The sequence below is a fragment of the Phallusia mammillata genome, chromosome 1 (genome assembly GCF_965637545.1).
Source record: "Phallusia mammillata chromosome 1, kaPhaMamm4.hap1.1, whole genome shotgun sequence".
Classification (NCBI taxonomy): Eukaryota; Metazoa; Chordata; class Ascidiacea; order Phlebobranchia; family Ascidiidae; genus Phallusia; species Phallusia mammillata.
Genome location: NC_137252.1, coordinates 25,615,906 through 25,636,924, shown reverse-complemented (window position 1 = coordinate 25,636,924; position 21,019 = coordinate 25,615,906). Strand labels below are relative to the sequence as shown.

The window sequence follows — 21,019 nt, the reverse complement described above, 5'->3', positions numbered from 1 at the left end:
ATGAAGATGAAGAGTAGAAGTGGATTCATAAACATTTGTCTGGTTTTGATGCTAAAACAAATAGTTGCAAATCAAAAAGGCTGCTCCCATTACACCATCACCAACATTTACGGATCCGATGGACCAATCTCGGAAAACATTTCGTCAAATCTAACCGCACAATCAACCAGAGGCGACACGGGAAGACCTGGAAAAGCTGGGCCAGCTGGACCTCCAGGGACCAAGGTAGCCTACAGCCAATAGAGCAGGGTTGGGTAACGAGTCCTATCAGTCGAGTCTCAAGTCAAGTCAAGTCAGTAGGGGTCCGAGTCCCAAGTCAAGTCAAGTCACAAGGGGTTCGAGTCTCAAGTCGAGTCGAGTCATTAGCGGTTCGAGTCTCAAGTCGAGTCAAGTCATTAGCAGTTCGAGTCAAGGCAAGTCACAAAAAGTTTTTGCAAAAAGGTTTAGATAGTTAATCCAGCATTTGAATGGTTCATCGCGCCTTTTTTAACTTAAAACGGACACCGCTTCATTACAATGAACAAATCCCATCAACGTCCCTTTCTTAGAGTAGGGTCATCTTTAATGAGACACATTAATTGACATTCATTAAACAGTGAGGAAATGAACGTCATCCTGTTCAAAGGAGTTTATGAAAACAAAAAATTCATATTTTACCGCATGCGCTATGTACTGCATTCGATTACCTTAAAACCCAAGCAATAAGTACAACACTTAATGCCAGCGTAAGAAAGTTTAGCAAAATGTAGCAGCGACTTCGTTACGTTAAAATTAAGCAGTAATAACTTCGCATCGCACAGTGAATTGCTGCTGTTGTTTGGTTGAAGTCAACTGAACAGGTTATCCATTATTTCCGTTTTGTTGGTTAAATAACGAGTCCGAGTCGAGTCTCTACTAAGATGAGTCCAAGTCAAGTCGAGTCTCTTCACAACTGAGACTCGAGTCAAGTCGAGTCTTTTAAAAAGGTGACTCGAGTCTCCCCATCACTGCAATAGAGTGTTACGATTCACTATTTACGGCAAATTTTTTGACGTATAGTTTCTTGGTTAAAGCGTATCAAAGCAGCTGCATATTTGCAAAATATATTATGTTTAAATAAGTTTTTTAGGGTGAACCAGGAAATCAAGGCCCCCCAGGTATTGACTGTGACATGACAGAGCTACAGAGATTACGGAATCAGGTAGAAGCTATGAACCAATTTACTGGTAGGTTGATAAATGTAAAAACACCAAGCGTGAAAAAAACTTAATAACAATTAATTAAACTATTGAATTTTTTTTACATGTTTTATTAGTTTTCACGTGCGTTTGTCGAAGGTTAATATCAGGCGTTTTACGATTTGCTTTATCTTTGAACGCAAATCTGTGTAAATTTTGTATCTTAATTAGTAAAGATGATAAAACTTACTTACGATTTAACTCTAAAGACTTAAGTGTGAAAGAATAGGTCGAAGAAAAACCGTAGCCTACGTAAAACAATCCTCGATTTAAATTTCAGAAATTCCCAGAACATGTGAAGATATTAGTCCTAATCATTCGGGAACTTACCTCATATCACCCAAACCCGATGTAGTACAACCATTTTATGTTTTTTGTAACTTCAGTGGCGATCAAGGTCAGTTCGGATAAAATTCCATCCTACTAAAAATTTGTAACTTTTCACTGCACAACAGCTTTGAGTCAAGTTCGACACAATTCGCTTTCCGAAAGCCAGGTCGAAGAGTGCGAGAAAGACTTTTGCTACAAACATAACGTCGTATACAACGCAAACATGAATCAGATTGTCGCTCTAATTGAAGCCTAAACCGGCTGCAGACAATACATTAAGGTTTGTTAATCAGTAGGCTATATTGTGCAAAATCGTTGCAAGTCAATAAAATATTGTTTTCAGTATCGCTGTGATGGCAGCTTCTTGCTTAATGACGGGGCTCATCAGTACGGAGCGTGGGTATCACGTGACGGTGACGTAATGAAGTACTGGGGAGGATCCACGTCCAGGAGTAATTACTACTGTGCTTGTGGAGATACGGGTAAAAATGTTGTGACCCTGAAACAATGACTTTTAATTTCTAGTCCCCGTTGCTGTGAAAACGATAATTAAAAAACTCTTTTAGTATGCTCCCCCCTAAGCAATAAAGAAAAATAGGAAATGAAGTGGTTTGGGCAAGCCGCACTTTGCTTCCTCGTTTGGTTCATTTAGCCTACATCATAGGCTATTATACTTTCACCGTCTCTAAAAATGTACAGAAACCTGCGATAACCCCAAGTTAAAGTGCAACTGCGACACAAACGCGCCACCAGAAACTTCTGATGAAGGTTACCTTACTGACAAATTAAAACTACCCGTGACCAAACTGATGTTTGGGGACACTGGTGATCTTGGGGAATATGGCTGGCACACTCTTGGGCCATTAGAATGTCTAGGCACAGGTAGGTCTATTTGTTTTAAAATAACTTATAAGTTTTTATGTTTGGTAAAAATGTTGTTTTAGCTTAAAGACTGTGGTCACAAATGTGTCTGGTTGAAGAAGAACCATCACAAACGTAGGCCTATGCATTGTATATAAAGTGTGTTTGTAACCAGGTAACATCAGCAATAACAGTAACTAGCACTGGCTGTAGGGGTAGGCCAATGGTTTTGTTACATTTCTTTAAATTCTTTCTGTATGCGCAATTTCAATTGTTTTTGGCGTGGTGCTTAAGCTATCTTTTGTGCTGCATATTTTTATGCCGCTCAAGTTATGTACGTTTGTTTGTGTGTAAATATGTCTGCTCTTAACCGGTGTAAACAGATAAAATTTTGTGTGTGTTTGCTGTCAAAATAAAATGTAATTAATCATGCGTTTCGTTATCCAACGATGCACGACCGAGTTGTCACGCATTGCGAGGGACGCTACTGTTGATCTCCGGTCACCGAAGTCTCAACATAATAGACTTATTTGCACTATTTGCTGAACAGCTTGACAGAATCTTCACTCGACGTCTAAAAGTTTAAAGCGAAGATAATATATTTTATAAAATATAGTTATAGAATGTACAATGTAAAATATAATATAACCGAATAACACCTATGTGTTAAGGCAAATGGTGTCGAGATTTTGAGAATAATATGTTCCTGAATTGACCATTTCGCCTTTCGTCATACACTAGCGTTAGTGTTTGAATTTAAACTTTAAAGCAACAGTGACCGCAAGCAAAAAACAGTGTAGGAAAAATTTGAAATAAACACTAAAACAAGAACTGCAGAAGCATGAAATTATAAAAGTAAATTATAAACATTCAATGTAAAAAAGCCTTCAAACACTCATTTCTTTGCCGTTTAACAGATTTTCTGCTTTGGTTTGTGCTGAATTTAATTTAAGTTGCTTAAATTTTATTTTAAAATGTTTTTAACTGTGGCCCAGAATTTTTTGTTTATTTATATTAAAAATCTAACGTTGTTTAAATTCCCTAGAGAAAAGTTGCAGAACTTTTTAAAGTTATGTCTGGTAACATTTCTCAGACTCCAAGACCAAAAGTTCGAACAAGTAAACTCTCAGTACAAGCACTCAATCATGAACCAGAACAGCACAAAAGGAAACATAGAGATTTGTACAGAAGACACAGAGAACCATTTGGCAATACATTTAGTAGTCCTGATAGTGAAGCAGAAATAATGGTTGATGATGTAGTTCCAATGTCATCAAAAAGTTACAAAAAAGTTGAAAGACATGGACGCCCAAAGGAGCGATCACCAAAGCCTAAAAGTCGTGGACATTCGTTAGACAATTTGTTGTCATCCGCGCAACACTCAATGGCCTTGTCTGGAAACTTCCAAGATGTTCCACAATATTTTGATGACGACAACAGTGATGATATTCAGTTTGATCATCAGTTGCATACACCACCAGAGGCAGTATACAACAACCATCGACGTTCAAAAACAGATGATACAACTCGACATATGTTTTATCGTGAACAGAAAACAAATAGACCAAGGTATTTTAAAATAATTACATTGGGTAAGTTTAAACGAAACAATTAATCATTTTTGCAGTGAAGTGTATGAACTTCAGATGAGAATTTCACAAATGGAAAAAACTCTACGATGGTGGTCTGATTGCACAGCAAACTGGCGTGAAAAGTGGACGAAAGTAAGAAGTGAAAGGAACCGAGCCAGGGAAGAAGTAAGTTATGATTTGTAAATATTTTCATTGTTTTAAATCTTTTGTCACAAAAGTTTTTTGTATGCGTAGTTAAAACGGACAAAACTGAAACTGGAAGACAATGGAAAAGAGCTCCTTGTTTTAAGGGAGCAAAAATCAATGCTTATCCAAGAAAATACAAGTCTAAAAGTGGACTTAAAAAATCATCACAAAGCAGATGTTGCATCTGAAAATGGCAGTTTACACAGTGAAACCACAAGATCACAGGTGCAATACTCTTTCTTTTAAAAAATATATCCAACAAAATTTTAAATTTTGTTTTTTGCATCTTATGCTGTAGTCCACTGGAATTCAAAACAAGTCAAAAACTGAGTCATCCAACTTCAGGAAAGGGGGTATGATTTTACAATGTCTTTTTTGTATTACTGTTTTTTACAATTTTTTTTCAATTAACAGGGGTCAAAAGTAACACATCAGTTGCCAGCAACACTTCATCAGTTGACGAAGATCACTTGTCACAAAAAGTTGGTGCCCTCCAACTTAAAGTTGAAGAGTCAGTGAAGACCATCCAGGCAGAAAGAAAGTAGGTCTCCACTCAACTAAATCAGTGTCCAAACATTTTAGGTTGCTTTCTTGTATGCATAGCTTAACTCGTTCAAATTGTATGCATAGGCTCACTCAACAGCATTGAAACGCTTGGTTATGTTGTTGGTACTCAAACATATTTCGTAATCATTTTCATGCTTGGAAGAAAATTTAACCTGTAGGTAGTGTTCGCTTAGCAGGTTGTCCCCAACCCATTGTCAGAAATCATATTCACACATGCACATTAAAATATGCTTTGAATTCCCTGCATTGATAACAGCTTCATAAATTTCATCACAGACCAAGTAAATTCTGCCATCTAGTTTAGACTTTGGACTTGACCCTTTTCACTGTAGAAGACCTATTTCTCTTTTGTCTTTGAACCATTGTATTTGACTTTCTTTTTTGAAAGTAAATATGGCTTTGTAGTGGTAGGTGTTGAAAGAATTTTTATTTTGAGATAATTTTACTCAATGTCTTCAATGGCTTAAACTCAAGCCATAAATAATACCTGTAAGATAGGATTTATTGTGAAATAATAGGATGTTGTGCAGCTTAAATAATGAAATATCGATCATATAGAAAAACCATCAAATCAATATATTTTTAATCACTTTTGTCTATAGTGCAAAAGCCTAAAAACAAGCAGCTGTTATTGCTAAAAATTCTTAACTAAGTTTTAAAAGTTAATACCAATGGACAATTTAAAGAGGCCTTCTAAACTTCAAATATCAACACAGAAGCAAAAAGTTTGCCATTATTTGTCTTTCATCTTCTTGTGTCTATTGTGCGCTATTTACAATGTACACAGCTTTAGGACATATGAGACCTCTTCACCGAATTCCACTTTTTGTCTGTAAGTGCTTACACAAACAGTAAAAACTTGCGCCTCTGTGAACAAAAAGACTTCAAGAGCAGTTTTCACTAAATAGAAAAACAGACAAATTCCGTTTGACGATTGAAATATGTCATCCATTTTACACAAATAGCATTATTGTGCAGCTGCTTGATATGCTTGATACTTTCAAATGTAAAACCATAATAAATTTATAAATTAAAATGAGTATGTTTATGATTGTCCATATTTAATTAAAACCTTAAGTTCAAGCCAATTTTGTGTAAAGATTAGATCCCAAACTTATTTTGACTTAACCATTTTTGTTTGTGTGTTAGCTCAAAATTGACCCTACATAAGACCATCGAAGATTTGAGCCAACAGTTGTCAACCTACAAAAAGAAATTTGAAGAAATGAAGGATGGAAAACAAGATGCTCTCAAACAGGTAAAATTCAAAAATCAGTGTGTAATTGGGCAGTTAACTTAGCTGCATTTTTATCACACAGCTTTCCCGTATTCAAGAGTCACATCGTTTGGATCTGGTACGAATTAACACTAACTTGGAGGAGGAACTAGAAAACCGCTCACAAATGGAAAGGAAGATCCATGACCTGAGGGAAGAAGTATGTGAATTGTCCATCATTGTAATCATTGTGTACTGGTCTAACTTTCAGTTTTAAGAAAATATGCCTGTTCAACCCATTTCTGTTTGTAAGGTTTGTTGTAAAATTGTGTTTTCCACACAAATAAAAATATGTGTACATTTTACTCTTCTGTTTTAGCATGTGTTCCCCTATTACTGCAAAAGATGGCAAGCAATAAGTGCAAAGTTGTGTCTACTGTAAAGTACCTTTTTGTATTTTCAGATTGAAAGACTACAAGAAGAAAATACTTGTGAGTGGGGCAGAAGAGAAAGATTGGAAACAGAGAAACTTCAATTGGAGCGAGAAAACAAGCGACTAAAAACATCTTCCAATGAGATGCAAACTGAAATGGAGAGAAGGCGTAAAACAACTGCAGAAGATCGTGATCATGAGTTGCAACATGCACAGATTGAGCTACATGATCTACATGAAGTATAAAGCTTTATTTAAACATTTTTTAGTTATTTCTGTGAGATGCATAGGGATTTATTTAAAGAAGGATTTATTTAAAGAAGGATTTGATTTTATTGCCTCACTTGGAAATATTGTATTTTATAGGAATTAAGTGATTTAAGGCGACAATACAATAAAGATCAAAAACTGTTGGAAGACAAACAGGAGGAATTAGCTCACAGTCGAAGAAGGGCAGAGAAACATGAGACTGAAGTGAGAGCTTTACGCAATCGTGTCGAAGAAATTAAAAAGCAACAAACCAACACTGAAGATGAGGTTTGTCTTTGTTCTCCTGTTTTTCGTTTGAGAAACACCTATCACATTAGGTTTTGTAGTTGTTTTTTCCACATGTATAATGCAAACACTGCAGGGAAATAGTAATTGAAAAGTCTTGAACATTTCATAATTTGTACAATCAAGTGTAGTAATTCTATTTGTCTGGATTTTAAGCTTGACAGTGCCCAAAATCAAACAAGAAAACTGTCGCGACAAGTTGAGGAAAAAGACGAAGAGTTGGAGAAACTTCATCTTCAATTGGGTCAACTGCAAACAAGGTTATTATAAATAGGAGTGAATGAAATGTTAAAAATATTGTTAACCTGTGTAAAAGAATTGGTAATAAAAAAGTCCTATTTTATGAAAAATTGCAGATTTTGCACATGCTGTAAACTTTAAAAAAAATATGAAGTCATACATATTTAGTTAATATAAAGGACATTTATATTAACTAAATACCAGGTATCTTCAGTATCCTATTGTGTGCCTCAGACTAATTAAAATTACACACTATTTTTTATATGTTACTGATGTCTCCATTGCTCATACTGAAACTGTGGTAACTTGTAATAACTTATTGCACACATTTTCATATCTAGACATTGAACTGATAGGAGGGATTTAAATAGGTGCCTTTTCTCTTAATTGCACATTCCTGAAGCTCTATGCAAAAAAAATTGTGGGATGCCCAAAATGTGTGGTTAATTATCCAATATTCTTTTTAGATTGAGAAGAGAGACTCCAACTCCATCCTGGCCAAAATCAACCTTTACCAGAAGCGGAAAAGATGATTTGATTGGTTCAGACTCATCTTCTGATGTCTAAACTTTTCAGATTGTTGTTTTACCTAGAATTTTTACAACTGTGCTTTTGTTTGAAACCACTGTATTGATATTTTTCATCAACATTTATACCCTACATCATACACACCTTACCATTGTTTTAAGAATATTGCAAGTTTGTTGTTATTTCATCCGATTTAAAAAGCTGTTGCTTCCTAATTTGTTTCAGTTTGTTTTGAAGTTCAAACTGATACAAGAAAGTGCAATTATATTTTTTTATCCATATTTTTTGTACAATGGTTTCTATCATGACAAACCTCAATTCTAAACCATCCTTTTATAGTTGTTGTATTTATTAGCTGTAGCATCTTCAGTTGTAGAATGTTTGTATTTTTTTTTATTTGAAAGCTTTTTTAAAAAATCACTGATTTACCATGACAAAAATTCTAAAATCACAACCCAGCAGGAAGATTTCTGCCTTTTCATAATCATAACGTCAGTGTGTAGGAATATTGTTTTATATTTCAATGGCATGATTTGTGTTTGTCAGTTTACAGTGGAAGTGATATAAAAAAAATAAAAAATAGCCAAATGCATTAATTATTTGAAAGCACAAATAAGTAAAAACATGGAAAATAACACTGTTTAGAAAATATCATTACTGAAAATAAATTACATCTGAATATGGACTAGCGCGATCCCACATGTCAACTGCATAAACACGAAAGAACCCAATCACATTATCATAACTAACAAAAGTAAGTGAGTTAAATAATATGTGTTTATTATTGATGGTTATGTAATTCTGAGGATCACTGTTCTGTGCGTACTGTACAACATATGTCTTAATACACTTTGTTTGAATATATTTATCGTCCCAAACCAATAAAACTTGGCGCTTGTTAATTTTGTGTGCTTGTAAATTCACTGGAGGATTTTGAAAGCTAGCAGGCTTCCAACATATTTGATGTAACAAAACCCCAGGTAAGGGAAGCTTTACTCTTACAGTGCTTTTATCTGTGGAATTGAATGATATTTCAGTTGGATTTAAGCAATATGGGCCTTCCACAGCATGCAACAATTTGAGTTGTGCGGTATTAGGAAAAGTGGGACTGCCCATGTCTTTCCAAAACGCATATGGATTTGTCTTTAAATTGTTCACTTCACAAACCATCATTTTCACATCACTAGGTGGCAGAAGACCTCTGCTTTTATAAAAGATTGTAGCAGTGTTTTGAAGATCATGAAAGTTTAGTTCTATGAATGATTGGCCAAATCCAAATGTAGTATCCATGCTGTTGTATAGAATTGTTGATATTTCAAGGTCTTGGCAGCTTTTTGTGGAACAAATGGAAGCAATACCGCCGATTGTGCTGGGTTTTACAGAACTAACCTTCATGTTAACCTGAATGTCATTAAGTTTTGCCAGCAGTCCCATCACAACAAGTGCTGGTTTCTTAATAAAATGTACATACTTTGGGTCTGTATTATTGATTTGAATTCTTGCATTTAGAGTCCTTTGTGTGAAATAATTTGGAGCAAAGCTAAGAAAACCATTGTCATTGCTTAACAGTTTATATTGAAAGTTGTTTTTCTTTGCAATGATTTGATTTTGATGCTGACTTATAACTTTTGCTATAACTGCTGCATATGTTGCATCTGCTCGCCACCATTTTGGCTTACTCCATCCCACCAAGGGGTCAGCTTCATCATTATAAATTGGTGAAAATTGTAGTTCTGAAAAGTTTGACTGTAAGGTCCCATATGTTTCCAGCTCTTCTTCTAAAATATTTTGTGCCTTTCCATTTCCTTTTTTATGAATGGAAATGAAATCAATTCTACTACCCACCTTACCAGTAATGTAATTAGAGCCATTAATGCAATGTGACATCAATGCCCAACAACGTTTAGAAAATGTAACACCTTTACATGCACCCCCAGGTCCACCGAATACCAAACTGGGATCTGCTTTTTTCAGACCCTCAGAACATGCATCATAGTATTTCAAAAAACCTGGTACAGTTATTTTAACAGAATCAAAATCCCCATGGTCTGGTTCATTCCATGTTTCGAAATTCCATTTTTTAACATATTCCAATCCGAACATTGTTATGTATCTTTTGGCAATTTCAGTTACAAGCGCTTTTAATTGCAGAACTTGTGTAAAATTGTCAAAATTTGTAAAGGTGTTAGATGGATTCCCCATTATTTCAAAGCCTGGAAACAAGTTATTTTTGTGTAGTAAAGAAACAAATTTATCCAATTGTGTAAAATTGTAGTTTTTTCCATCATATTCAACAAGGTCAAGCAACCAGTGTACACGAACTTGTTTAATTCCAGCGTGGGGAGTAGAGGCAATTAACACCAGGTTTTGGTGCATGTCTTCAGAAAGCAAAAACTTTCCTGCATCCTTATGAGGCAATGGCGGACAGAGACCAGTGCTTTCCCAAAAATGATCTAAATTTGAAAGTTTGTTGAGTGGGAAAACATTGATTTGATACTCTGCATTAACATCAACAATGGTACAAAGAACAGCAGCCAAAACACAAACAAAGTGATGCATTTTGTTTGACCAAACTCTGTAACACAAATATGCTAATTAAACCATCATTGTCCAGTATCCCCTAATCAGTATTCCTGTTCTTGGTGCTGACCGGCACTGGGCTTAAATAATAATGTTATGTAGAATACGAACTATAAAATTAGATTCACCCCAGATATTGTTTGAAGTATGTCCTATTTAACGTTTTAAAAAACTGACACATTTTAGGGGGCTGGTAGGGTAACTAATTGGGTTCGACACACAAATTAAAAAATATATAAAAACCGCAATGACTCAATCAATAGTACTGCAAAATTTCAGCCCAATCCGCCAATGTTTAAAATGTCGACCACTAGAGGAGTTTTGAGCAACAACCGTTAATGTTTCCGACGTCATAGGGCTGTTGACAAGCCCCTAACTTCCATGGCGCAAAAACGACCACCAAGCAACCCACCAACGAGCAACATACAACTGGTTGCCCTTGTAACACTATTGCGCCAAAGAAATCTTTCGTTTGTGGTGCCCAGTAACATACAAATACGTTTTACACTTTAGGGGCTTGTGGGGTAAATGTTAGGACTACAGGGTTGAACACAACAATCAGCACCTATAAATGGCATACTATACAAGAAATCCAAATTTTAGCCAATTCTGACACTGTTTAAAAACTCACCCATTTTAGGGGGCTAGTGGGGTAAATACTGGGGCTATCAACAAAAACAAAGTGGGATGCACATCTACATAACTATATCTACAATCTGTGTAAATTTCAGCCAAATCCATCAAACATTTGATGGAAAAACGAGTCGGACAAACTTTGGGAAGAAAAAAAAAGAAGAAAAAAAAAGAAAAAAACAAAAAAAACAAACAATTCGAGTAAAATCAATATGAGTCCCCTTCAGGGAAGGGGACCCATAATTAATACATTTATTACAAACTTCTACAATGCAAAATTATAACTTTTAAATTGAACCAAAACCAAACGCACCTGCAAGCTTACAATACCACGCATGACGTCATAAGGTAGCTAAATTGGGGCAATTCCCTAAGTTAATATTGACGTCTATCGTTTGCGATATAACACCAGCAAATGTATCGAGCAGAAGTAAATTATTCAATATGCAAAAAAGGGTAACATATTCTTATGTAAGTAAGTATATACATTTTGCGCACTTCAAGCGGCGGGCAGTGCCGGATTAAGGGTCTGCTGGCCTATGTAGGCACATTTTATAAGTGGCCCGAAAATCAGGGTTGCTAACTAAAAAATTAGAATTATCAGTGTTGCCAAATCATTTAATGTGGCCTGGATTTTTGACTGGCCTGTAGGCACGTGCCTACTTTGCCTAATGTTTAATCCAGCACTGGCGGCGGGATGGCGAAAGATCCGGAAGTCACCTTGTCAGTCATCCCAAAACAGTGCAAACGCTACAAAGATTAATCAATAGAACAAATAGCAGTTTTGATTTAAGTTTTAGATTAGTGTGGTAAAATATATAAACAGTCGGGAATAAAAATGACGAGAAACAATTTATCATTGACTTGAATCACATATGGCTTAGTTGAAATGAAAAGTCAACCTTTCTTGCAACACCTAGAATTACATGAGGCATTTGTAAACACGTCTACTAATAAAAATAAACAGTAAAAATAAAAAGTTCTCAGACAAGTTTTTCATTGTCTGATATAGAGGCCTACTACTATAGTGTTCCACAATGCGACCAAACATTCTCAGAATATGTGGTCTGTCAATAAATGTTTGTAGAATTAAAATAGTTCGTCTAGGCCAATTTTAAACCTACTTAAAACCCAATGCAAATTGCTGACCCAATAGTTTCGATCTCCACTTGATAAGCGTTTGGGGTGCTCCAAGAAACTATAATTAAAACTACCAATAGTTTCATCATAGTGCGTCAGACTATAAGGCGTCTTACCCTTACCGAATCAAACCGGCCTCCAAAGCATTCCCATAAGGCAAACATGGGCTAGAAACAAATTCATCCAGGAGACGTTTCGGGACTGGCGTCCCACCAATTGAGCTTGCAGCTTAGTGCTGAGATCGTCGTAAGTCCACAGACTCACAAGTACATGTTGATTTTTACGCACTGTTTGTCAATAGTTTAAATACAGGGAGTCGAACCGCTTGTCATATGGGTTCAAGTTCACTTGGTTTTGTTTTTACGGGTTCGGATTAGGTTTTAAAAAAAAGTATTTTCGGGTTCGGGTTTTGTTCCGGTTCAAGCAAATTATCGGGTCCAAACCGTTCGTTTAATTTTAATTCTACCCATCATCTACCTGGTCTTATCAAACTCCAAAATAATTTTGATCGTGTATGTTTATTTTTTATACGCCATATAAGTGTTATTTTGCGTTTTCTTTACTGCGCTGTTTTGAAAAAAAAAAAAAATACAAAATATAATGCAGGCTGCATTTTTACTGGTTCGGTTCCGGTCCAACGTCAAACAAATTATAGGATTCAACTCCGGTTCGGGTTTTTAGGAAATCGTAATTAGCGGTTCGGGTTTAATGAAATAATCCGCTCAAACCGGTTCGCGGGCTCGACTCCCTGGTTTAAACCGAGTTGCTGATTTAATTTAGTGTGGCACTGCTATAGTGCTATAATTGTTAAATAAAAGAACAGTCATATCATTTATAGCAAATTGTAACAGGCAATGCGCGTGCATGACCATTATCGACATTTCGAGTTTTGTACATTGTGTGTGCTTATAATTTTTAGAATGGCAAGGCGTCGTTTATGGTGAATTGGTCTCCTGTTGCCCAACTCATGATTATGAGTGCTTAGTTGCGGCATTCTATTGCTTTCACCAAAGTCCAACTGCAGCCATAATTTCCACCATGCATCAAATGCACCGTTTTTTGGCCTTCAGGCTAGTGATTTCTTTCAACCTTACTTTTCCAGTTTAGTGGTATTTTCGTGTCAGAAATTGTTTTAGGTCCATTATGTTGTCACATAAACAAACAACCTGTCACACTAATTTACTACATTCAGTCCCATAAAAAGTCAGTCAAAGTACCATGGACAGCAGCAGGAATTAAACTGCAGAGACTTGTTGTAGTGCAACAAAGACATCAACACCCTAAGAACACCCTTGTCGGGTAAAAAACGTCATAAATGCAGCTATGAATATCAAATAAAAATCCAACAACACACCATTGCTAAATCGTGATGCAATTGTGTGAAAAAGCTGAAGTCGCTACTGCACAAGTAAAAGCAAACTATTTCTTCTTATTTCTTCGAAACAATGTCCTAAAGGAATTATCAAATGTTTGTGCGAGGCAAGGCAGGGTGGGATAAAGACTCCCAGAAACATTACACAGCCAAAGCATATAGGTAAAAAAACAACAACAATGAATTGCAAATATAAAATCAGATTTGGAATTTACAAAATTATTTTTGTTTTGGCATGATTAATCTGTAATATCACCACATACTCTTTAGAAGTGTCTCTCATGACTTTCTAACAGATGTTCATGAATCCTAATAACAAACATGTTCCCTGAATTATGGTTTCAAAATAATTTGAAATCCAGATGACACCTCATTCTTCACCAAGGAAACAGTAAAAGAAGACTCATCTTTCATCAATGACACCACTTCATCTGTAACCAGAACATGAATAGAAGATCGCGGAGGCTGGTACAAAATGCGTGATATATTTGGGCGAGATCCCTCACCAGTGTCGAAAATACAATCGCTGGTTGCTTTAGCCAGTTCAGCCACTGTAGCTCTCTCTAAATAGTATGCTTTGTATATGCAAAGTTCATTGTCTCCTCCAATGGTAGCTGGGGTCAAGTACAATGTTAAGCGTGGCTGCACATTTTTTGCTCGCAATGCATTGTACAAACGGATTCCGTCAGCATGTCCACATATCTGAGTAATATCATCACGGGATAATGTAAGCAGATCAGCACCAGTATAGTTATTAAAAGTTTTAATAAAGCTGCCAAAGCGATTGCGCTGCAGCCAATCCTGAGTTTGTGCCACAGTGGCAAAACCAACTAAAACTTCCTGTTTTTGAGTTAAATTTGGAGCACTGGGTGGTCTTTCTTGTTGTGAGCTTGTTGAAGCATTCATTGGTGCACAGGGGGGAGGCGGTGGTATGGATGACTCAATAGATGGATTGTATGTGACAATACTGCGGCACCGCTTGTCAGGGTAACTAAGATTGTTTGTATTTTGCTGCAATATTGAAAAGTCAAGTCTTTGTCCTGACATATCATTTGCCTGGTCCATGATTCTGTTTCTTGGCTGAGAAGTAAGAATTTCCTTAACTTCCTCAATCTGTTCAGACTGGATATAGTTAGGAGTACACTCACTTAAAAGTGTTGAGTCATAGGAAGGCTGATATTTCAGTTTCTCTTGAGCTGACCGCCTTTCCATTTTGTCCTTGTCAGTTTTTTGTTTGCGATCAGCACCTTTTGGTTTAAAAACTTTTATCTGACAACTTGCAGAATGCACATGCTGGCCCATCTCACCATTTGTGTCCACAGTGTAGGTGTCAATCTGGATCCGAAATGGAACTCCTTTTTCACCACCATGCTTCCGTGCAGTAAATTCAGTGCTTATGCAGTGAACTTGAACCCATACAGATGCTTCTTTGTCAAGATCCCACACAAACTCCACAAGGTTAACCTGGTCAGGATTTTCCTTGGGTTGAATTACACCAACTGACATTGGAACATCAATATTCAGTAGTCTGTCACCCGGCCTATTTAACCTCCAGCTTTGAAACTGGGCATACTCTGTGTATTGAAGCCTGCGGTCATGAAACACCACTCGCAGCTGGCTTTTTACAAGGTTTAAGGCACCCATATCAGGCATGTCTCTCAGTTTTTTCAGCTTAATTTCATATGATTGGCCTTGATTTAAATAAGTCAATGTTTCTTCATAGACTTTAGTAGCAGGAGATGTAGGTGCACAAAGCATGTATTGAAAAGGAGGGAGACCTTGATTGCCACCAAGTATACTTTCTTGTTTAAATATGGGTAAGTTTAAAACTTCACTCATATTGTAGGCATTGGCTCCCAGCTCCAGACCAAGTCCAGACAAGTTGTTGTCAAAATCTTTTACAAGATCAGACTCCATTCCATCCATTTTCACCCACGTTGACAAATCTTGTTTGTCTTGCACCTAAAACACAATAAAAATATATCTACACAGCATGTTTTGTCTTTTTTCCAGACCAACATTTAACGAAAAGTGTGGATCTTCAAGTTATAAATTGACATTAAATACCCCCAACAAAATAAGCAACTATTTGGTTATGTATTTCAGAAAATACAACCCTAATAAGAGGTAAATTTTTGTACCAGCAATATTACTCAGGATCTTAAAACATAGTTCCAATTAGAGTTTAGACCAGGGGTCGGCAACCCCTGGCATGTGTGCCAAGTTTGGCACGCGAGGTGGTTTTTCATGGCATGCAAACCGAGTTGCGTCTTGATATTGAAGTAACAATTTAACCTGTTACACTGCTTGTTTATAGTTTTTACTATGTCACTGTCTTAAAATTCAGTCTTATATGCACAAAACACTCTACTTTCTCTTTATTTGTTGATATCTGCTGACACGAACCACTATTTTTTAGAAAAACGTTGGCACGCGTGGTCATTAACACATGGAAATAACAAGTAAATTGGCATGCGTCGCCTAAAAGGTTGCCGACCCCTGGTTTAGATGATATAAACATTTTCTTTGTAAACTTATTATTTGCCGCCGCTGCACCCCACTATACTAACATAAATTAAGTGAAATTGGTTATGTTAACATACAGTGGTCTGAACTGATGTAATGATAGCAGGTGGGGAGGAAACATCACTGACATCGTTTGTACTGTTGGATGTAACAGAGGCCAAAAAACTCTGAGATCCAAGATCGAAAGGAGAGTCATTTTCTGCTTCTTGCTGCAAATTGACATTAATGGTTGCACCTGACGATATTCTGTGGGTGTATGATGATACAGAACAAGCAGAGCTACTGCTGCTACTTGGAGGTGAATTGGTATGAATCACAGAAGAATTGTTTGAATAATGTCTATTCAGGACTTGAGATGGCTCTTTCTGTCTAATTGGAACATGTGAAAGACGCTGTCCTGAAAGTGGACTAATTGTGGCTGGAACTTTTCTCTTCAAAGTTTTTTGTTGTTGGTCATCTTCATGAAATTGGAAAAACTGGGTGTTGTTTTTCTCTGAAGTGATCAAATTTCCCACAGCTTGTCTTTTGCTTTGTTCACTGTTCGATGGTGCCACTGTTGGGACAACCAGTAGATATGTTTTCGATGAAGACGAGGGTGACTCTGTGCTGGTCTTGGAAGCCAGGTTGACAGATTACAAAAAACTTTACAAAAAAGCTTTAGGTCAATAGAATGGAATTGCCTGCTGCAAAGCATTTGCATCTAAAAGAAGATTACACACTGAACTTAAAGCTCCATAATTAAATTAGTCAAAAGCTCCACAAATTTTCCTGACGCAAACAAACGTTAAACAAACACTTAAACACCAACGCAATTAAAGCCTACTATAGCATACAGTTATAAAACAGTCATAAAAATATAGGTAGGCGAGATTTGGACAAAAAAATTCATTGAAATTATTTCATTTCAAAAAATGTGTACTGCATTTTACGAGCAACATTGTTCTCAATTCTCATGCTCTTACCCTCAAAGCGCTACATAAGCTATGAACTCACTTGAACCAAAAGTTTACGGGCTTACGGCCCATAGCAAACAAAAAACACCCTCGTTCGTTCCCAAATCCTAACTCCACCTGTTGTTGTAAGTTGTAAACAAGTTTTTATTGTATCAACATCGCCCTCTGCTGACAAATTAAAACCTAGTCTATGGGAAAACCTAGTCTATGGGAAAATAGAGTGAAATGTGCAGAAATGACAATAACCTATAACATTAACATTGTAAAGTGTTTGTTCAAATGTCACCAACGAGTTTATTTACCGTTACATTAAAACATTTTCGTTTAAAAAATGCTTTTTTAGATGAATAAAAAAGGAATGACCATAGATGCCATAATCGCAATATGAATATGATTTGACGGATCCAAACCATCGAGTCGAGTAGCCTAGGCTTTTTGACCAGAAAGTACAAACTAACAAAAAGATAATTCCAATTTTACACCCGGTGGAGATAAATAAATTTAGGCAAAACAAAATTAACCTATGATGTCAGGGAAAGTTAACATTGATCGAAACATGCAAAGGGGTAAAGAACCTGTGGGCAGATCGGATAAACTTTTTGCAGGGGGTAAGGAACTCATAAGTTATTTTAATTCTACAACACGAATCAACTTCATCCTTACTTAAATGATTCGATCGGTCAGTGGTGGGATTCAAATTTTTTGTCAGCCGGTTCTATCACAAAATTCATATTTTTCCCTCAGTTCTGTTACAAAAAGTACATTGACAGTTACCAGTAGGCATGCTAACCGGTTCGCTGAACTCAAAAAATTTTGTGAGACGGTTCTATAGAACCGGCGCGAACCGGCTGAATCCCCCACTGGATTCGGTCACATACTGGTCTGGAGGTACGTGGTGTTAAAAATACATGCAAACACCCAAAAACGCCTATTAAAATTGTTTTAAAATAAAAAATTATTAAAGTAAACGTGATCACGTTCTTTCGAAAGAATATGACAATCAAACACATTCGGATCGATAGATCATAGTTCCGAACAATTTACGACATAGATGCAGTGGTGGGATTCAAATTTTTTGTCATCTGGTTCTATCACAAAAGCAATACTGGATCAACCATTAGGCAAAGTAGGCCCGTGCCTACAGGCCAGTCAAAAATCCAGGCCACTTTAAATGATTTGGCAACACTGATTTTTTTGAAATGATTAATGATTACAATTCTAATTTTGTAGTTGGCAACCCTGATTTTCGGGCCACTTATAAAATGTGCCTACGGGCCGTAATCCGGCACTGCACAAAAGTCATATTTTTCAGCCGGTTCTGTTACAAAATGTCCATTGACAGTAACCAGTAATGCCAGCCGGTTCGCTGATCTCATAAAATTTCGTGAGACGGTTCTATAGAAGCGGTGCGAACCGGCTGTATCTTACCACTGCAAAGATGCAACCCCAAGATAAACAGTAGGTCGTAGAGGATTTTAAGATCTAACACATCGGATTAGGACCACCAGTGATAAACACAGATGTATTTTTAAATGTAGATCTAAACTTTAAAGTTTGTGTTTTTTCGTTTCCGGTTTCTGCTCAAAATGCATCAGATTCTGACCACCAGCGAAGTTTCGACGTCGAACTAAAAAAAGAGAACAGATTTCGTTTCTTGTTGTTGTTTTTTTCTTTTCTGGAGATGCACAAAAGATTCCGGTATGGCCGAAACATTTCGGCCGGAACTTGTTTTAAAATATTAAACCTATAAACAGCTCAAACGGTACTTGCATTAACAGCAATCGACAATTTTTGAAACGTCTGTTGGGACGTGTCTTTTGGATGTAAAAAGATGTGGCCGAAACAAGCAACAAAAAGGCTAACAGTTTAAGTTTGATGTTGCAAAAGAAACGTCATCTATGATGTGATATAAGTTATAACACTATTTTGAAAAAACAGGTTAGGTTGTCTGTCACCCGATCCGTCTGGAAGTCCACGATTAAAATCGGCTGTGTTACCCAGAATAATGCGTTTCTTATCGGGCGGGATTAGAATCTTTAGAACCTGTGGTATAACACAGCCCGATTGCGGACGGTTTTATCGGTAATGGCAGTGAAGCATTAAATTTGTTTTTTAATGGCAAATATTATTTTTGCTGTGACAATAATCGCAGGTAAATTGGGTTTTATATCAAAATGGCAGTTAATTGTAAAACAGCAAGACAAAAACAAATGCATTGTAAGCTGTGAAATAAATATGTTAAACACTAAAATGAGCCAAGAATCAAGATTGAAGTACCTGATTGGCATCAAGGTTCTGGCAATGAAGCAATGCAAAGAGACCTTTCAGTGAGAAGAGTTTCCAGTTCTTACCTTTATATGAAGCAAAGTGAGGACCAGCACACTGTCATATGAGGGACTTGTAGATTGGATTTGAATTGAAATGATTCACAGTAAGTGGCTGCCTTGTTACTGCCTTTCTAAACTCAACTCTTCCTGTATTTCTGGCTGATGTTATTTTGAATTTTTAGCACAGTTAAAACCCCCAATATTGAATATTAACTCTGTTTTATGACACTTAGACTGCTTATTGGTAGCTAAACTCAAGCCTCTTTTGTTTAACCCATAATTGTCAAGTCAAATGAGCATAGGCTTTATCTTTATTTTTTTATTGCAGTTCACCATCTGGAAAAATGCTTAAAGCTTGAAAAAATCAACAGAAGCATTCGATATCAAAAAATTGAAGAAAGTCTTTCATTGCGGAAGAATTTTGTCGACAAAAACAGCTCTCTCTTAAAGTGTCAGCAAAATCATTGATGTATACAACCTGTTACTTGCCTCACAGGAGAAAATTGTATGTCGAGATATGCACCACATACTTTAGTTTTACATGAATCAAATCGGAATATGTGTTATTTCTTTTCCACTGTTCTCCCTGCCTGCAAGTTTATTTATTAGTTCTTATACCCAAATTAAGAATTTGTATTCAAACATTTGTAGGCGTTGATACTATTTTACCTCCATGGTGATTATGGTCTCATGTAAATTCTGAGAATGTTTTGCACTCTGATGTAGAATCGGACAGTAAAAGTGATTCATCAGACATAAATTGAGAACCTCTAGTTTTGACCAGTAGTCTGTATGATAGCATGTTGTAACAATTGTGTGGTTCAACCTCATTTTCACATGATATCTGGTTTAATTTCCTTTATTATTTAGCAATTCATTACATTTTCAGCTGTACAATATTGTTTAACCTTTTTGTTTTATTTTAGTCTGTTTACTTAAAGATCCTTGTTCAGTATGTACTACGTACTTGTAAATGCAGGTTTTTAACTGACCAATCAACCAATTGCTGTGAATGTAATTGTTTATTCTCTTCCCATTTATTTCTGCTTTCATATAACTATGGGACTCAACTTGAAAATGTTGAAGTGTGGAAATTGGGTTCATAAGGTGCTTTTTCCATCAATAAAGTGTTGTCCTCACTGTGCATTTGGTGTTTCATCGTTTTCATTAGTACAGGCGCTTTAACGTGTTTGAGACCACTAACGGCTTGAGGTATATGGAAACGTTTTTACACGCCAACTCTAAACAACATTCAGTAAACGCTTGCAAAATATCGTTAAAATCTGATCATAACGTCGAAAATGAGAGGCGTACATCATAAGCGAATACATGGCATAACCGCTTTAAAAATGATTTTTGCGCTGTCGAATTATATAGCTTATAAAAGCTCCAGATGACAAACGGTTTAAGGTAAACGCAAACGGTTTTTACAGGTCAACTCTAAAATACATCCAGTAAAGCCATACAAAATATCGTTTAAATCTAATCATAACCTCGAAAATGAGAGACGTGCATCATAAGCGAATGCAGGGCATGACCGCTTTAAAATGATTTTTGCGCTGTCGAATTATGTAGCCTATAAAAGCTCCAGATTTTAAACGGTTAAAGATAAACACAAACGGTTTTCACAGGTCAACTCTAAAATACATCCAGTAAAGGCATACAAAATATCGTTTAAATCTGATTATAACCTCGTAAATGAGAGGCGTGTATCATAAGCGAATGCAGGGCGTGACCGCTTTAAATATGATTTTTGCGCAGTC

General features: G+C 36.4%; 3 protein-coding genes, 1 long non-coding RNA gene and 1 pseudogene across 4 annotated transcripts; 3 read left to right on the top strand and 2 right to left on the bottom strand.

The window, feature by feature from the left end:
* Positions 1-2,811, top strand: LOC145209591 (contactin-associated protein 1-like; annotated as a pseudogene).
* A 621-nt stretch (positions 2,812-3,432) lies between these two features.
* On the top strand, positions 3,433-8,627 carry LOC145228929 (coiled-coil domain-containing protein 102A-like). The gene is made up of 11 exons (XM_080094149.1): positions 3,433-3,977; positions 4,036-4,165; positions 4,235-4,411; positions 4,485-4,539; positions 4,601-4,727; positions 5,903-6,011; positions 6,073-6,189; positions 6,433-6,642; positions 6,769-6,939; positions 7,114-7,217; positions 7,665-8,627. Exons 1-11 carry the CDS (start codon positions 3,481-3,483, stop codon positions 7,762-7,764), a joined length of 1,797 nt encoding a protein of 598 aa, XP_079950275.1. The 5' UTR covers positions 3,433-3,480; the 3' UTR covers positions 7,765-8,627.
* LOC145228920 (alpha-L-iduronidase-like) lies at positions 8,224-11,392 on the bottom strand. Its single transcript, XM_080094138.1, has one exon. The coding sequence runs from the start codon at positions 10,282-10,284 to the stop codon at positions 8,380-8,382; it is 1,905 nt and encodes a 634-aa protein (XP_079950264.1). The 5' UTR covers positions 10,285-11,392; the 3' UTR covers positions 8,224-8,379.
* Positions 11,393-13,292: 1,900 nt separating this feature from the next.
* On the bottom strand, positions 13,293-16,704 carry LOC145239264 (transcription factor CP2-like). Its single transcript, XM_080102572.1, has 2 exons — positions 16,054-16,704; positions 13,293-15,412 (listed from the first exon to the last, which is right to left on the bottom strand). Exon 2 carries the CDS (start codon positions 15,374-15,376, stop codon positions 13,784-13,786), a length of 1,593 nt encoding a protein of 530 aa, XP_079958698.1. The 5' UTR covers positions 15,377-15,412; positions 16,054-16,704; the 3' UTR covers positions 13,293-13,783.
* Positions 16,705-18,267: 1,563 nt separating this feature from the next.
* Positions 18,268-20,400, top strand: LOC145209393 (uncharacterized). The gene is made up of 2 exons (XR_013855091.1): positions 18,268-19,360; positions 19,585-20,400. It is a non-coding gene; the product is annotated as an uncharacterized LOC145209393 (long non-coding RNA).
* The last annotated feature ends 619 nt before the right edge of the window (positions 20,401-21,019 follow it).

What these genes read in the sequence shown, in the direction of transcription:
- LOC145228929 (XM_080094149.1), top strand. Translation starts at nt 3,481, where the DNA reads ATGTCTGGTAACATTTCTCAGACTCCAAGACCAAAAGTTCGAACAAGT. An exon ending in AACAAGATGCTCTCAAACAG is followed by an intron (nt 6,012 to 6,072) that starts GTAAAATTCAAA and finishes TTTATCACACAG; the next exon opens with CTTTCCCGTATTCAAGAGTC. An exon ending in TTGGGTCAACTGCAAACAAG is followed by an intron (nt 7,218 to 7,664) that starts GTTATTATAAAT and finishes TATTCTTTTTAG; the next exon opens with ATTGAGAAGAGAGACTCCAA.
- LOC145228920 (XM_080094138.1), bottom strand. Translation starts at nt 10,284, where the DNA reads ATGCATCACTTTGTTTGTGTTTTGGCTGCTGTTCTTTGTACCATTGTT.
- LOC145239264 (XM_080102572.1), bottom strand. Translation starts at nt 15,376, where the DNA reads ATGGATGGAATGGAGTCTGATCTTGTAAAAGATTTTGACAACAACTTG.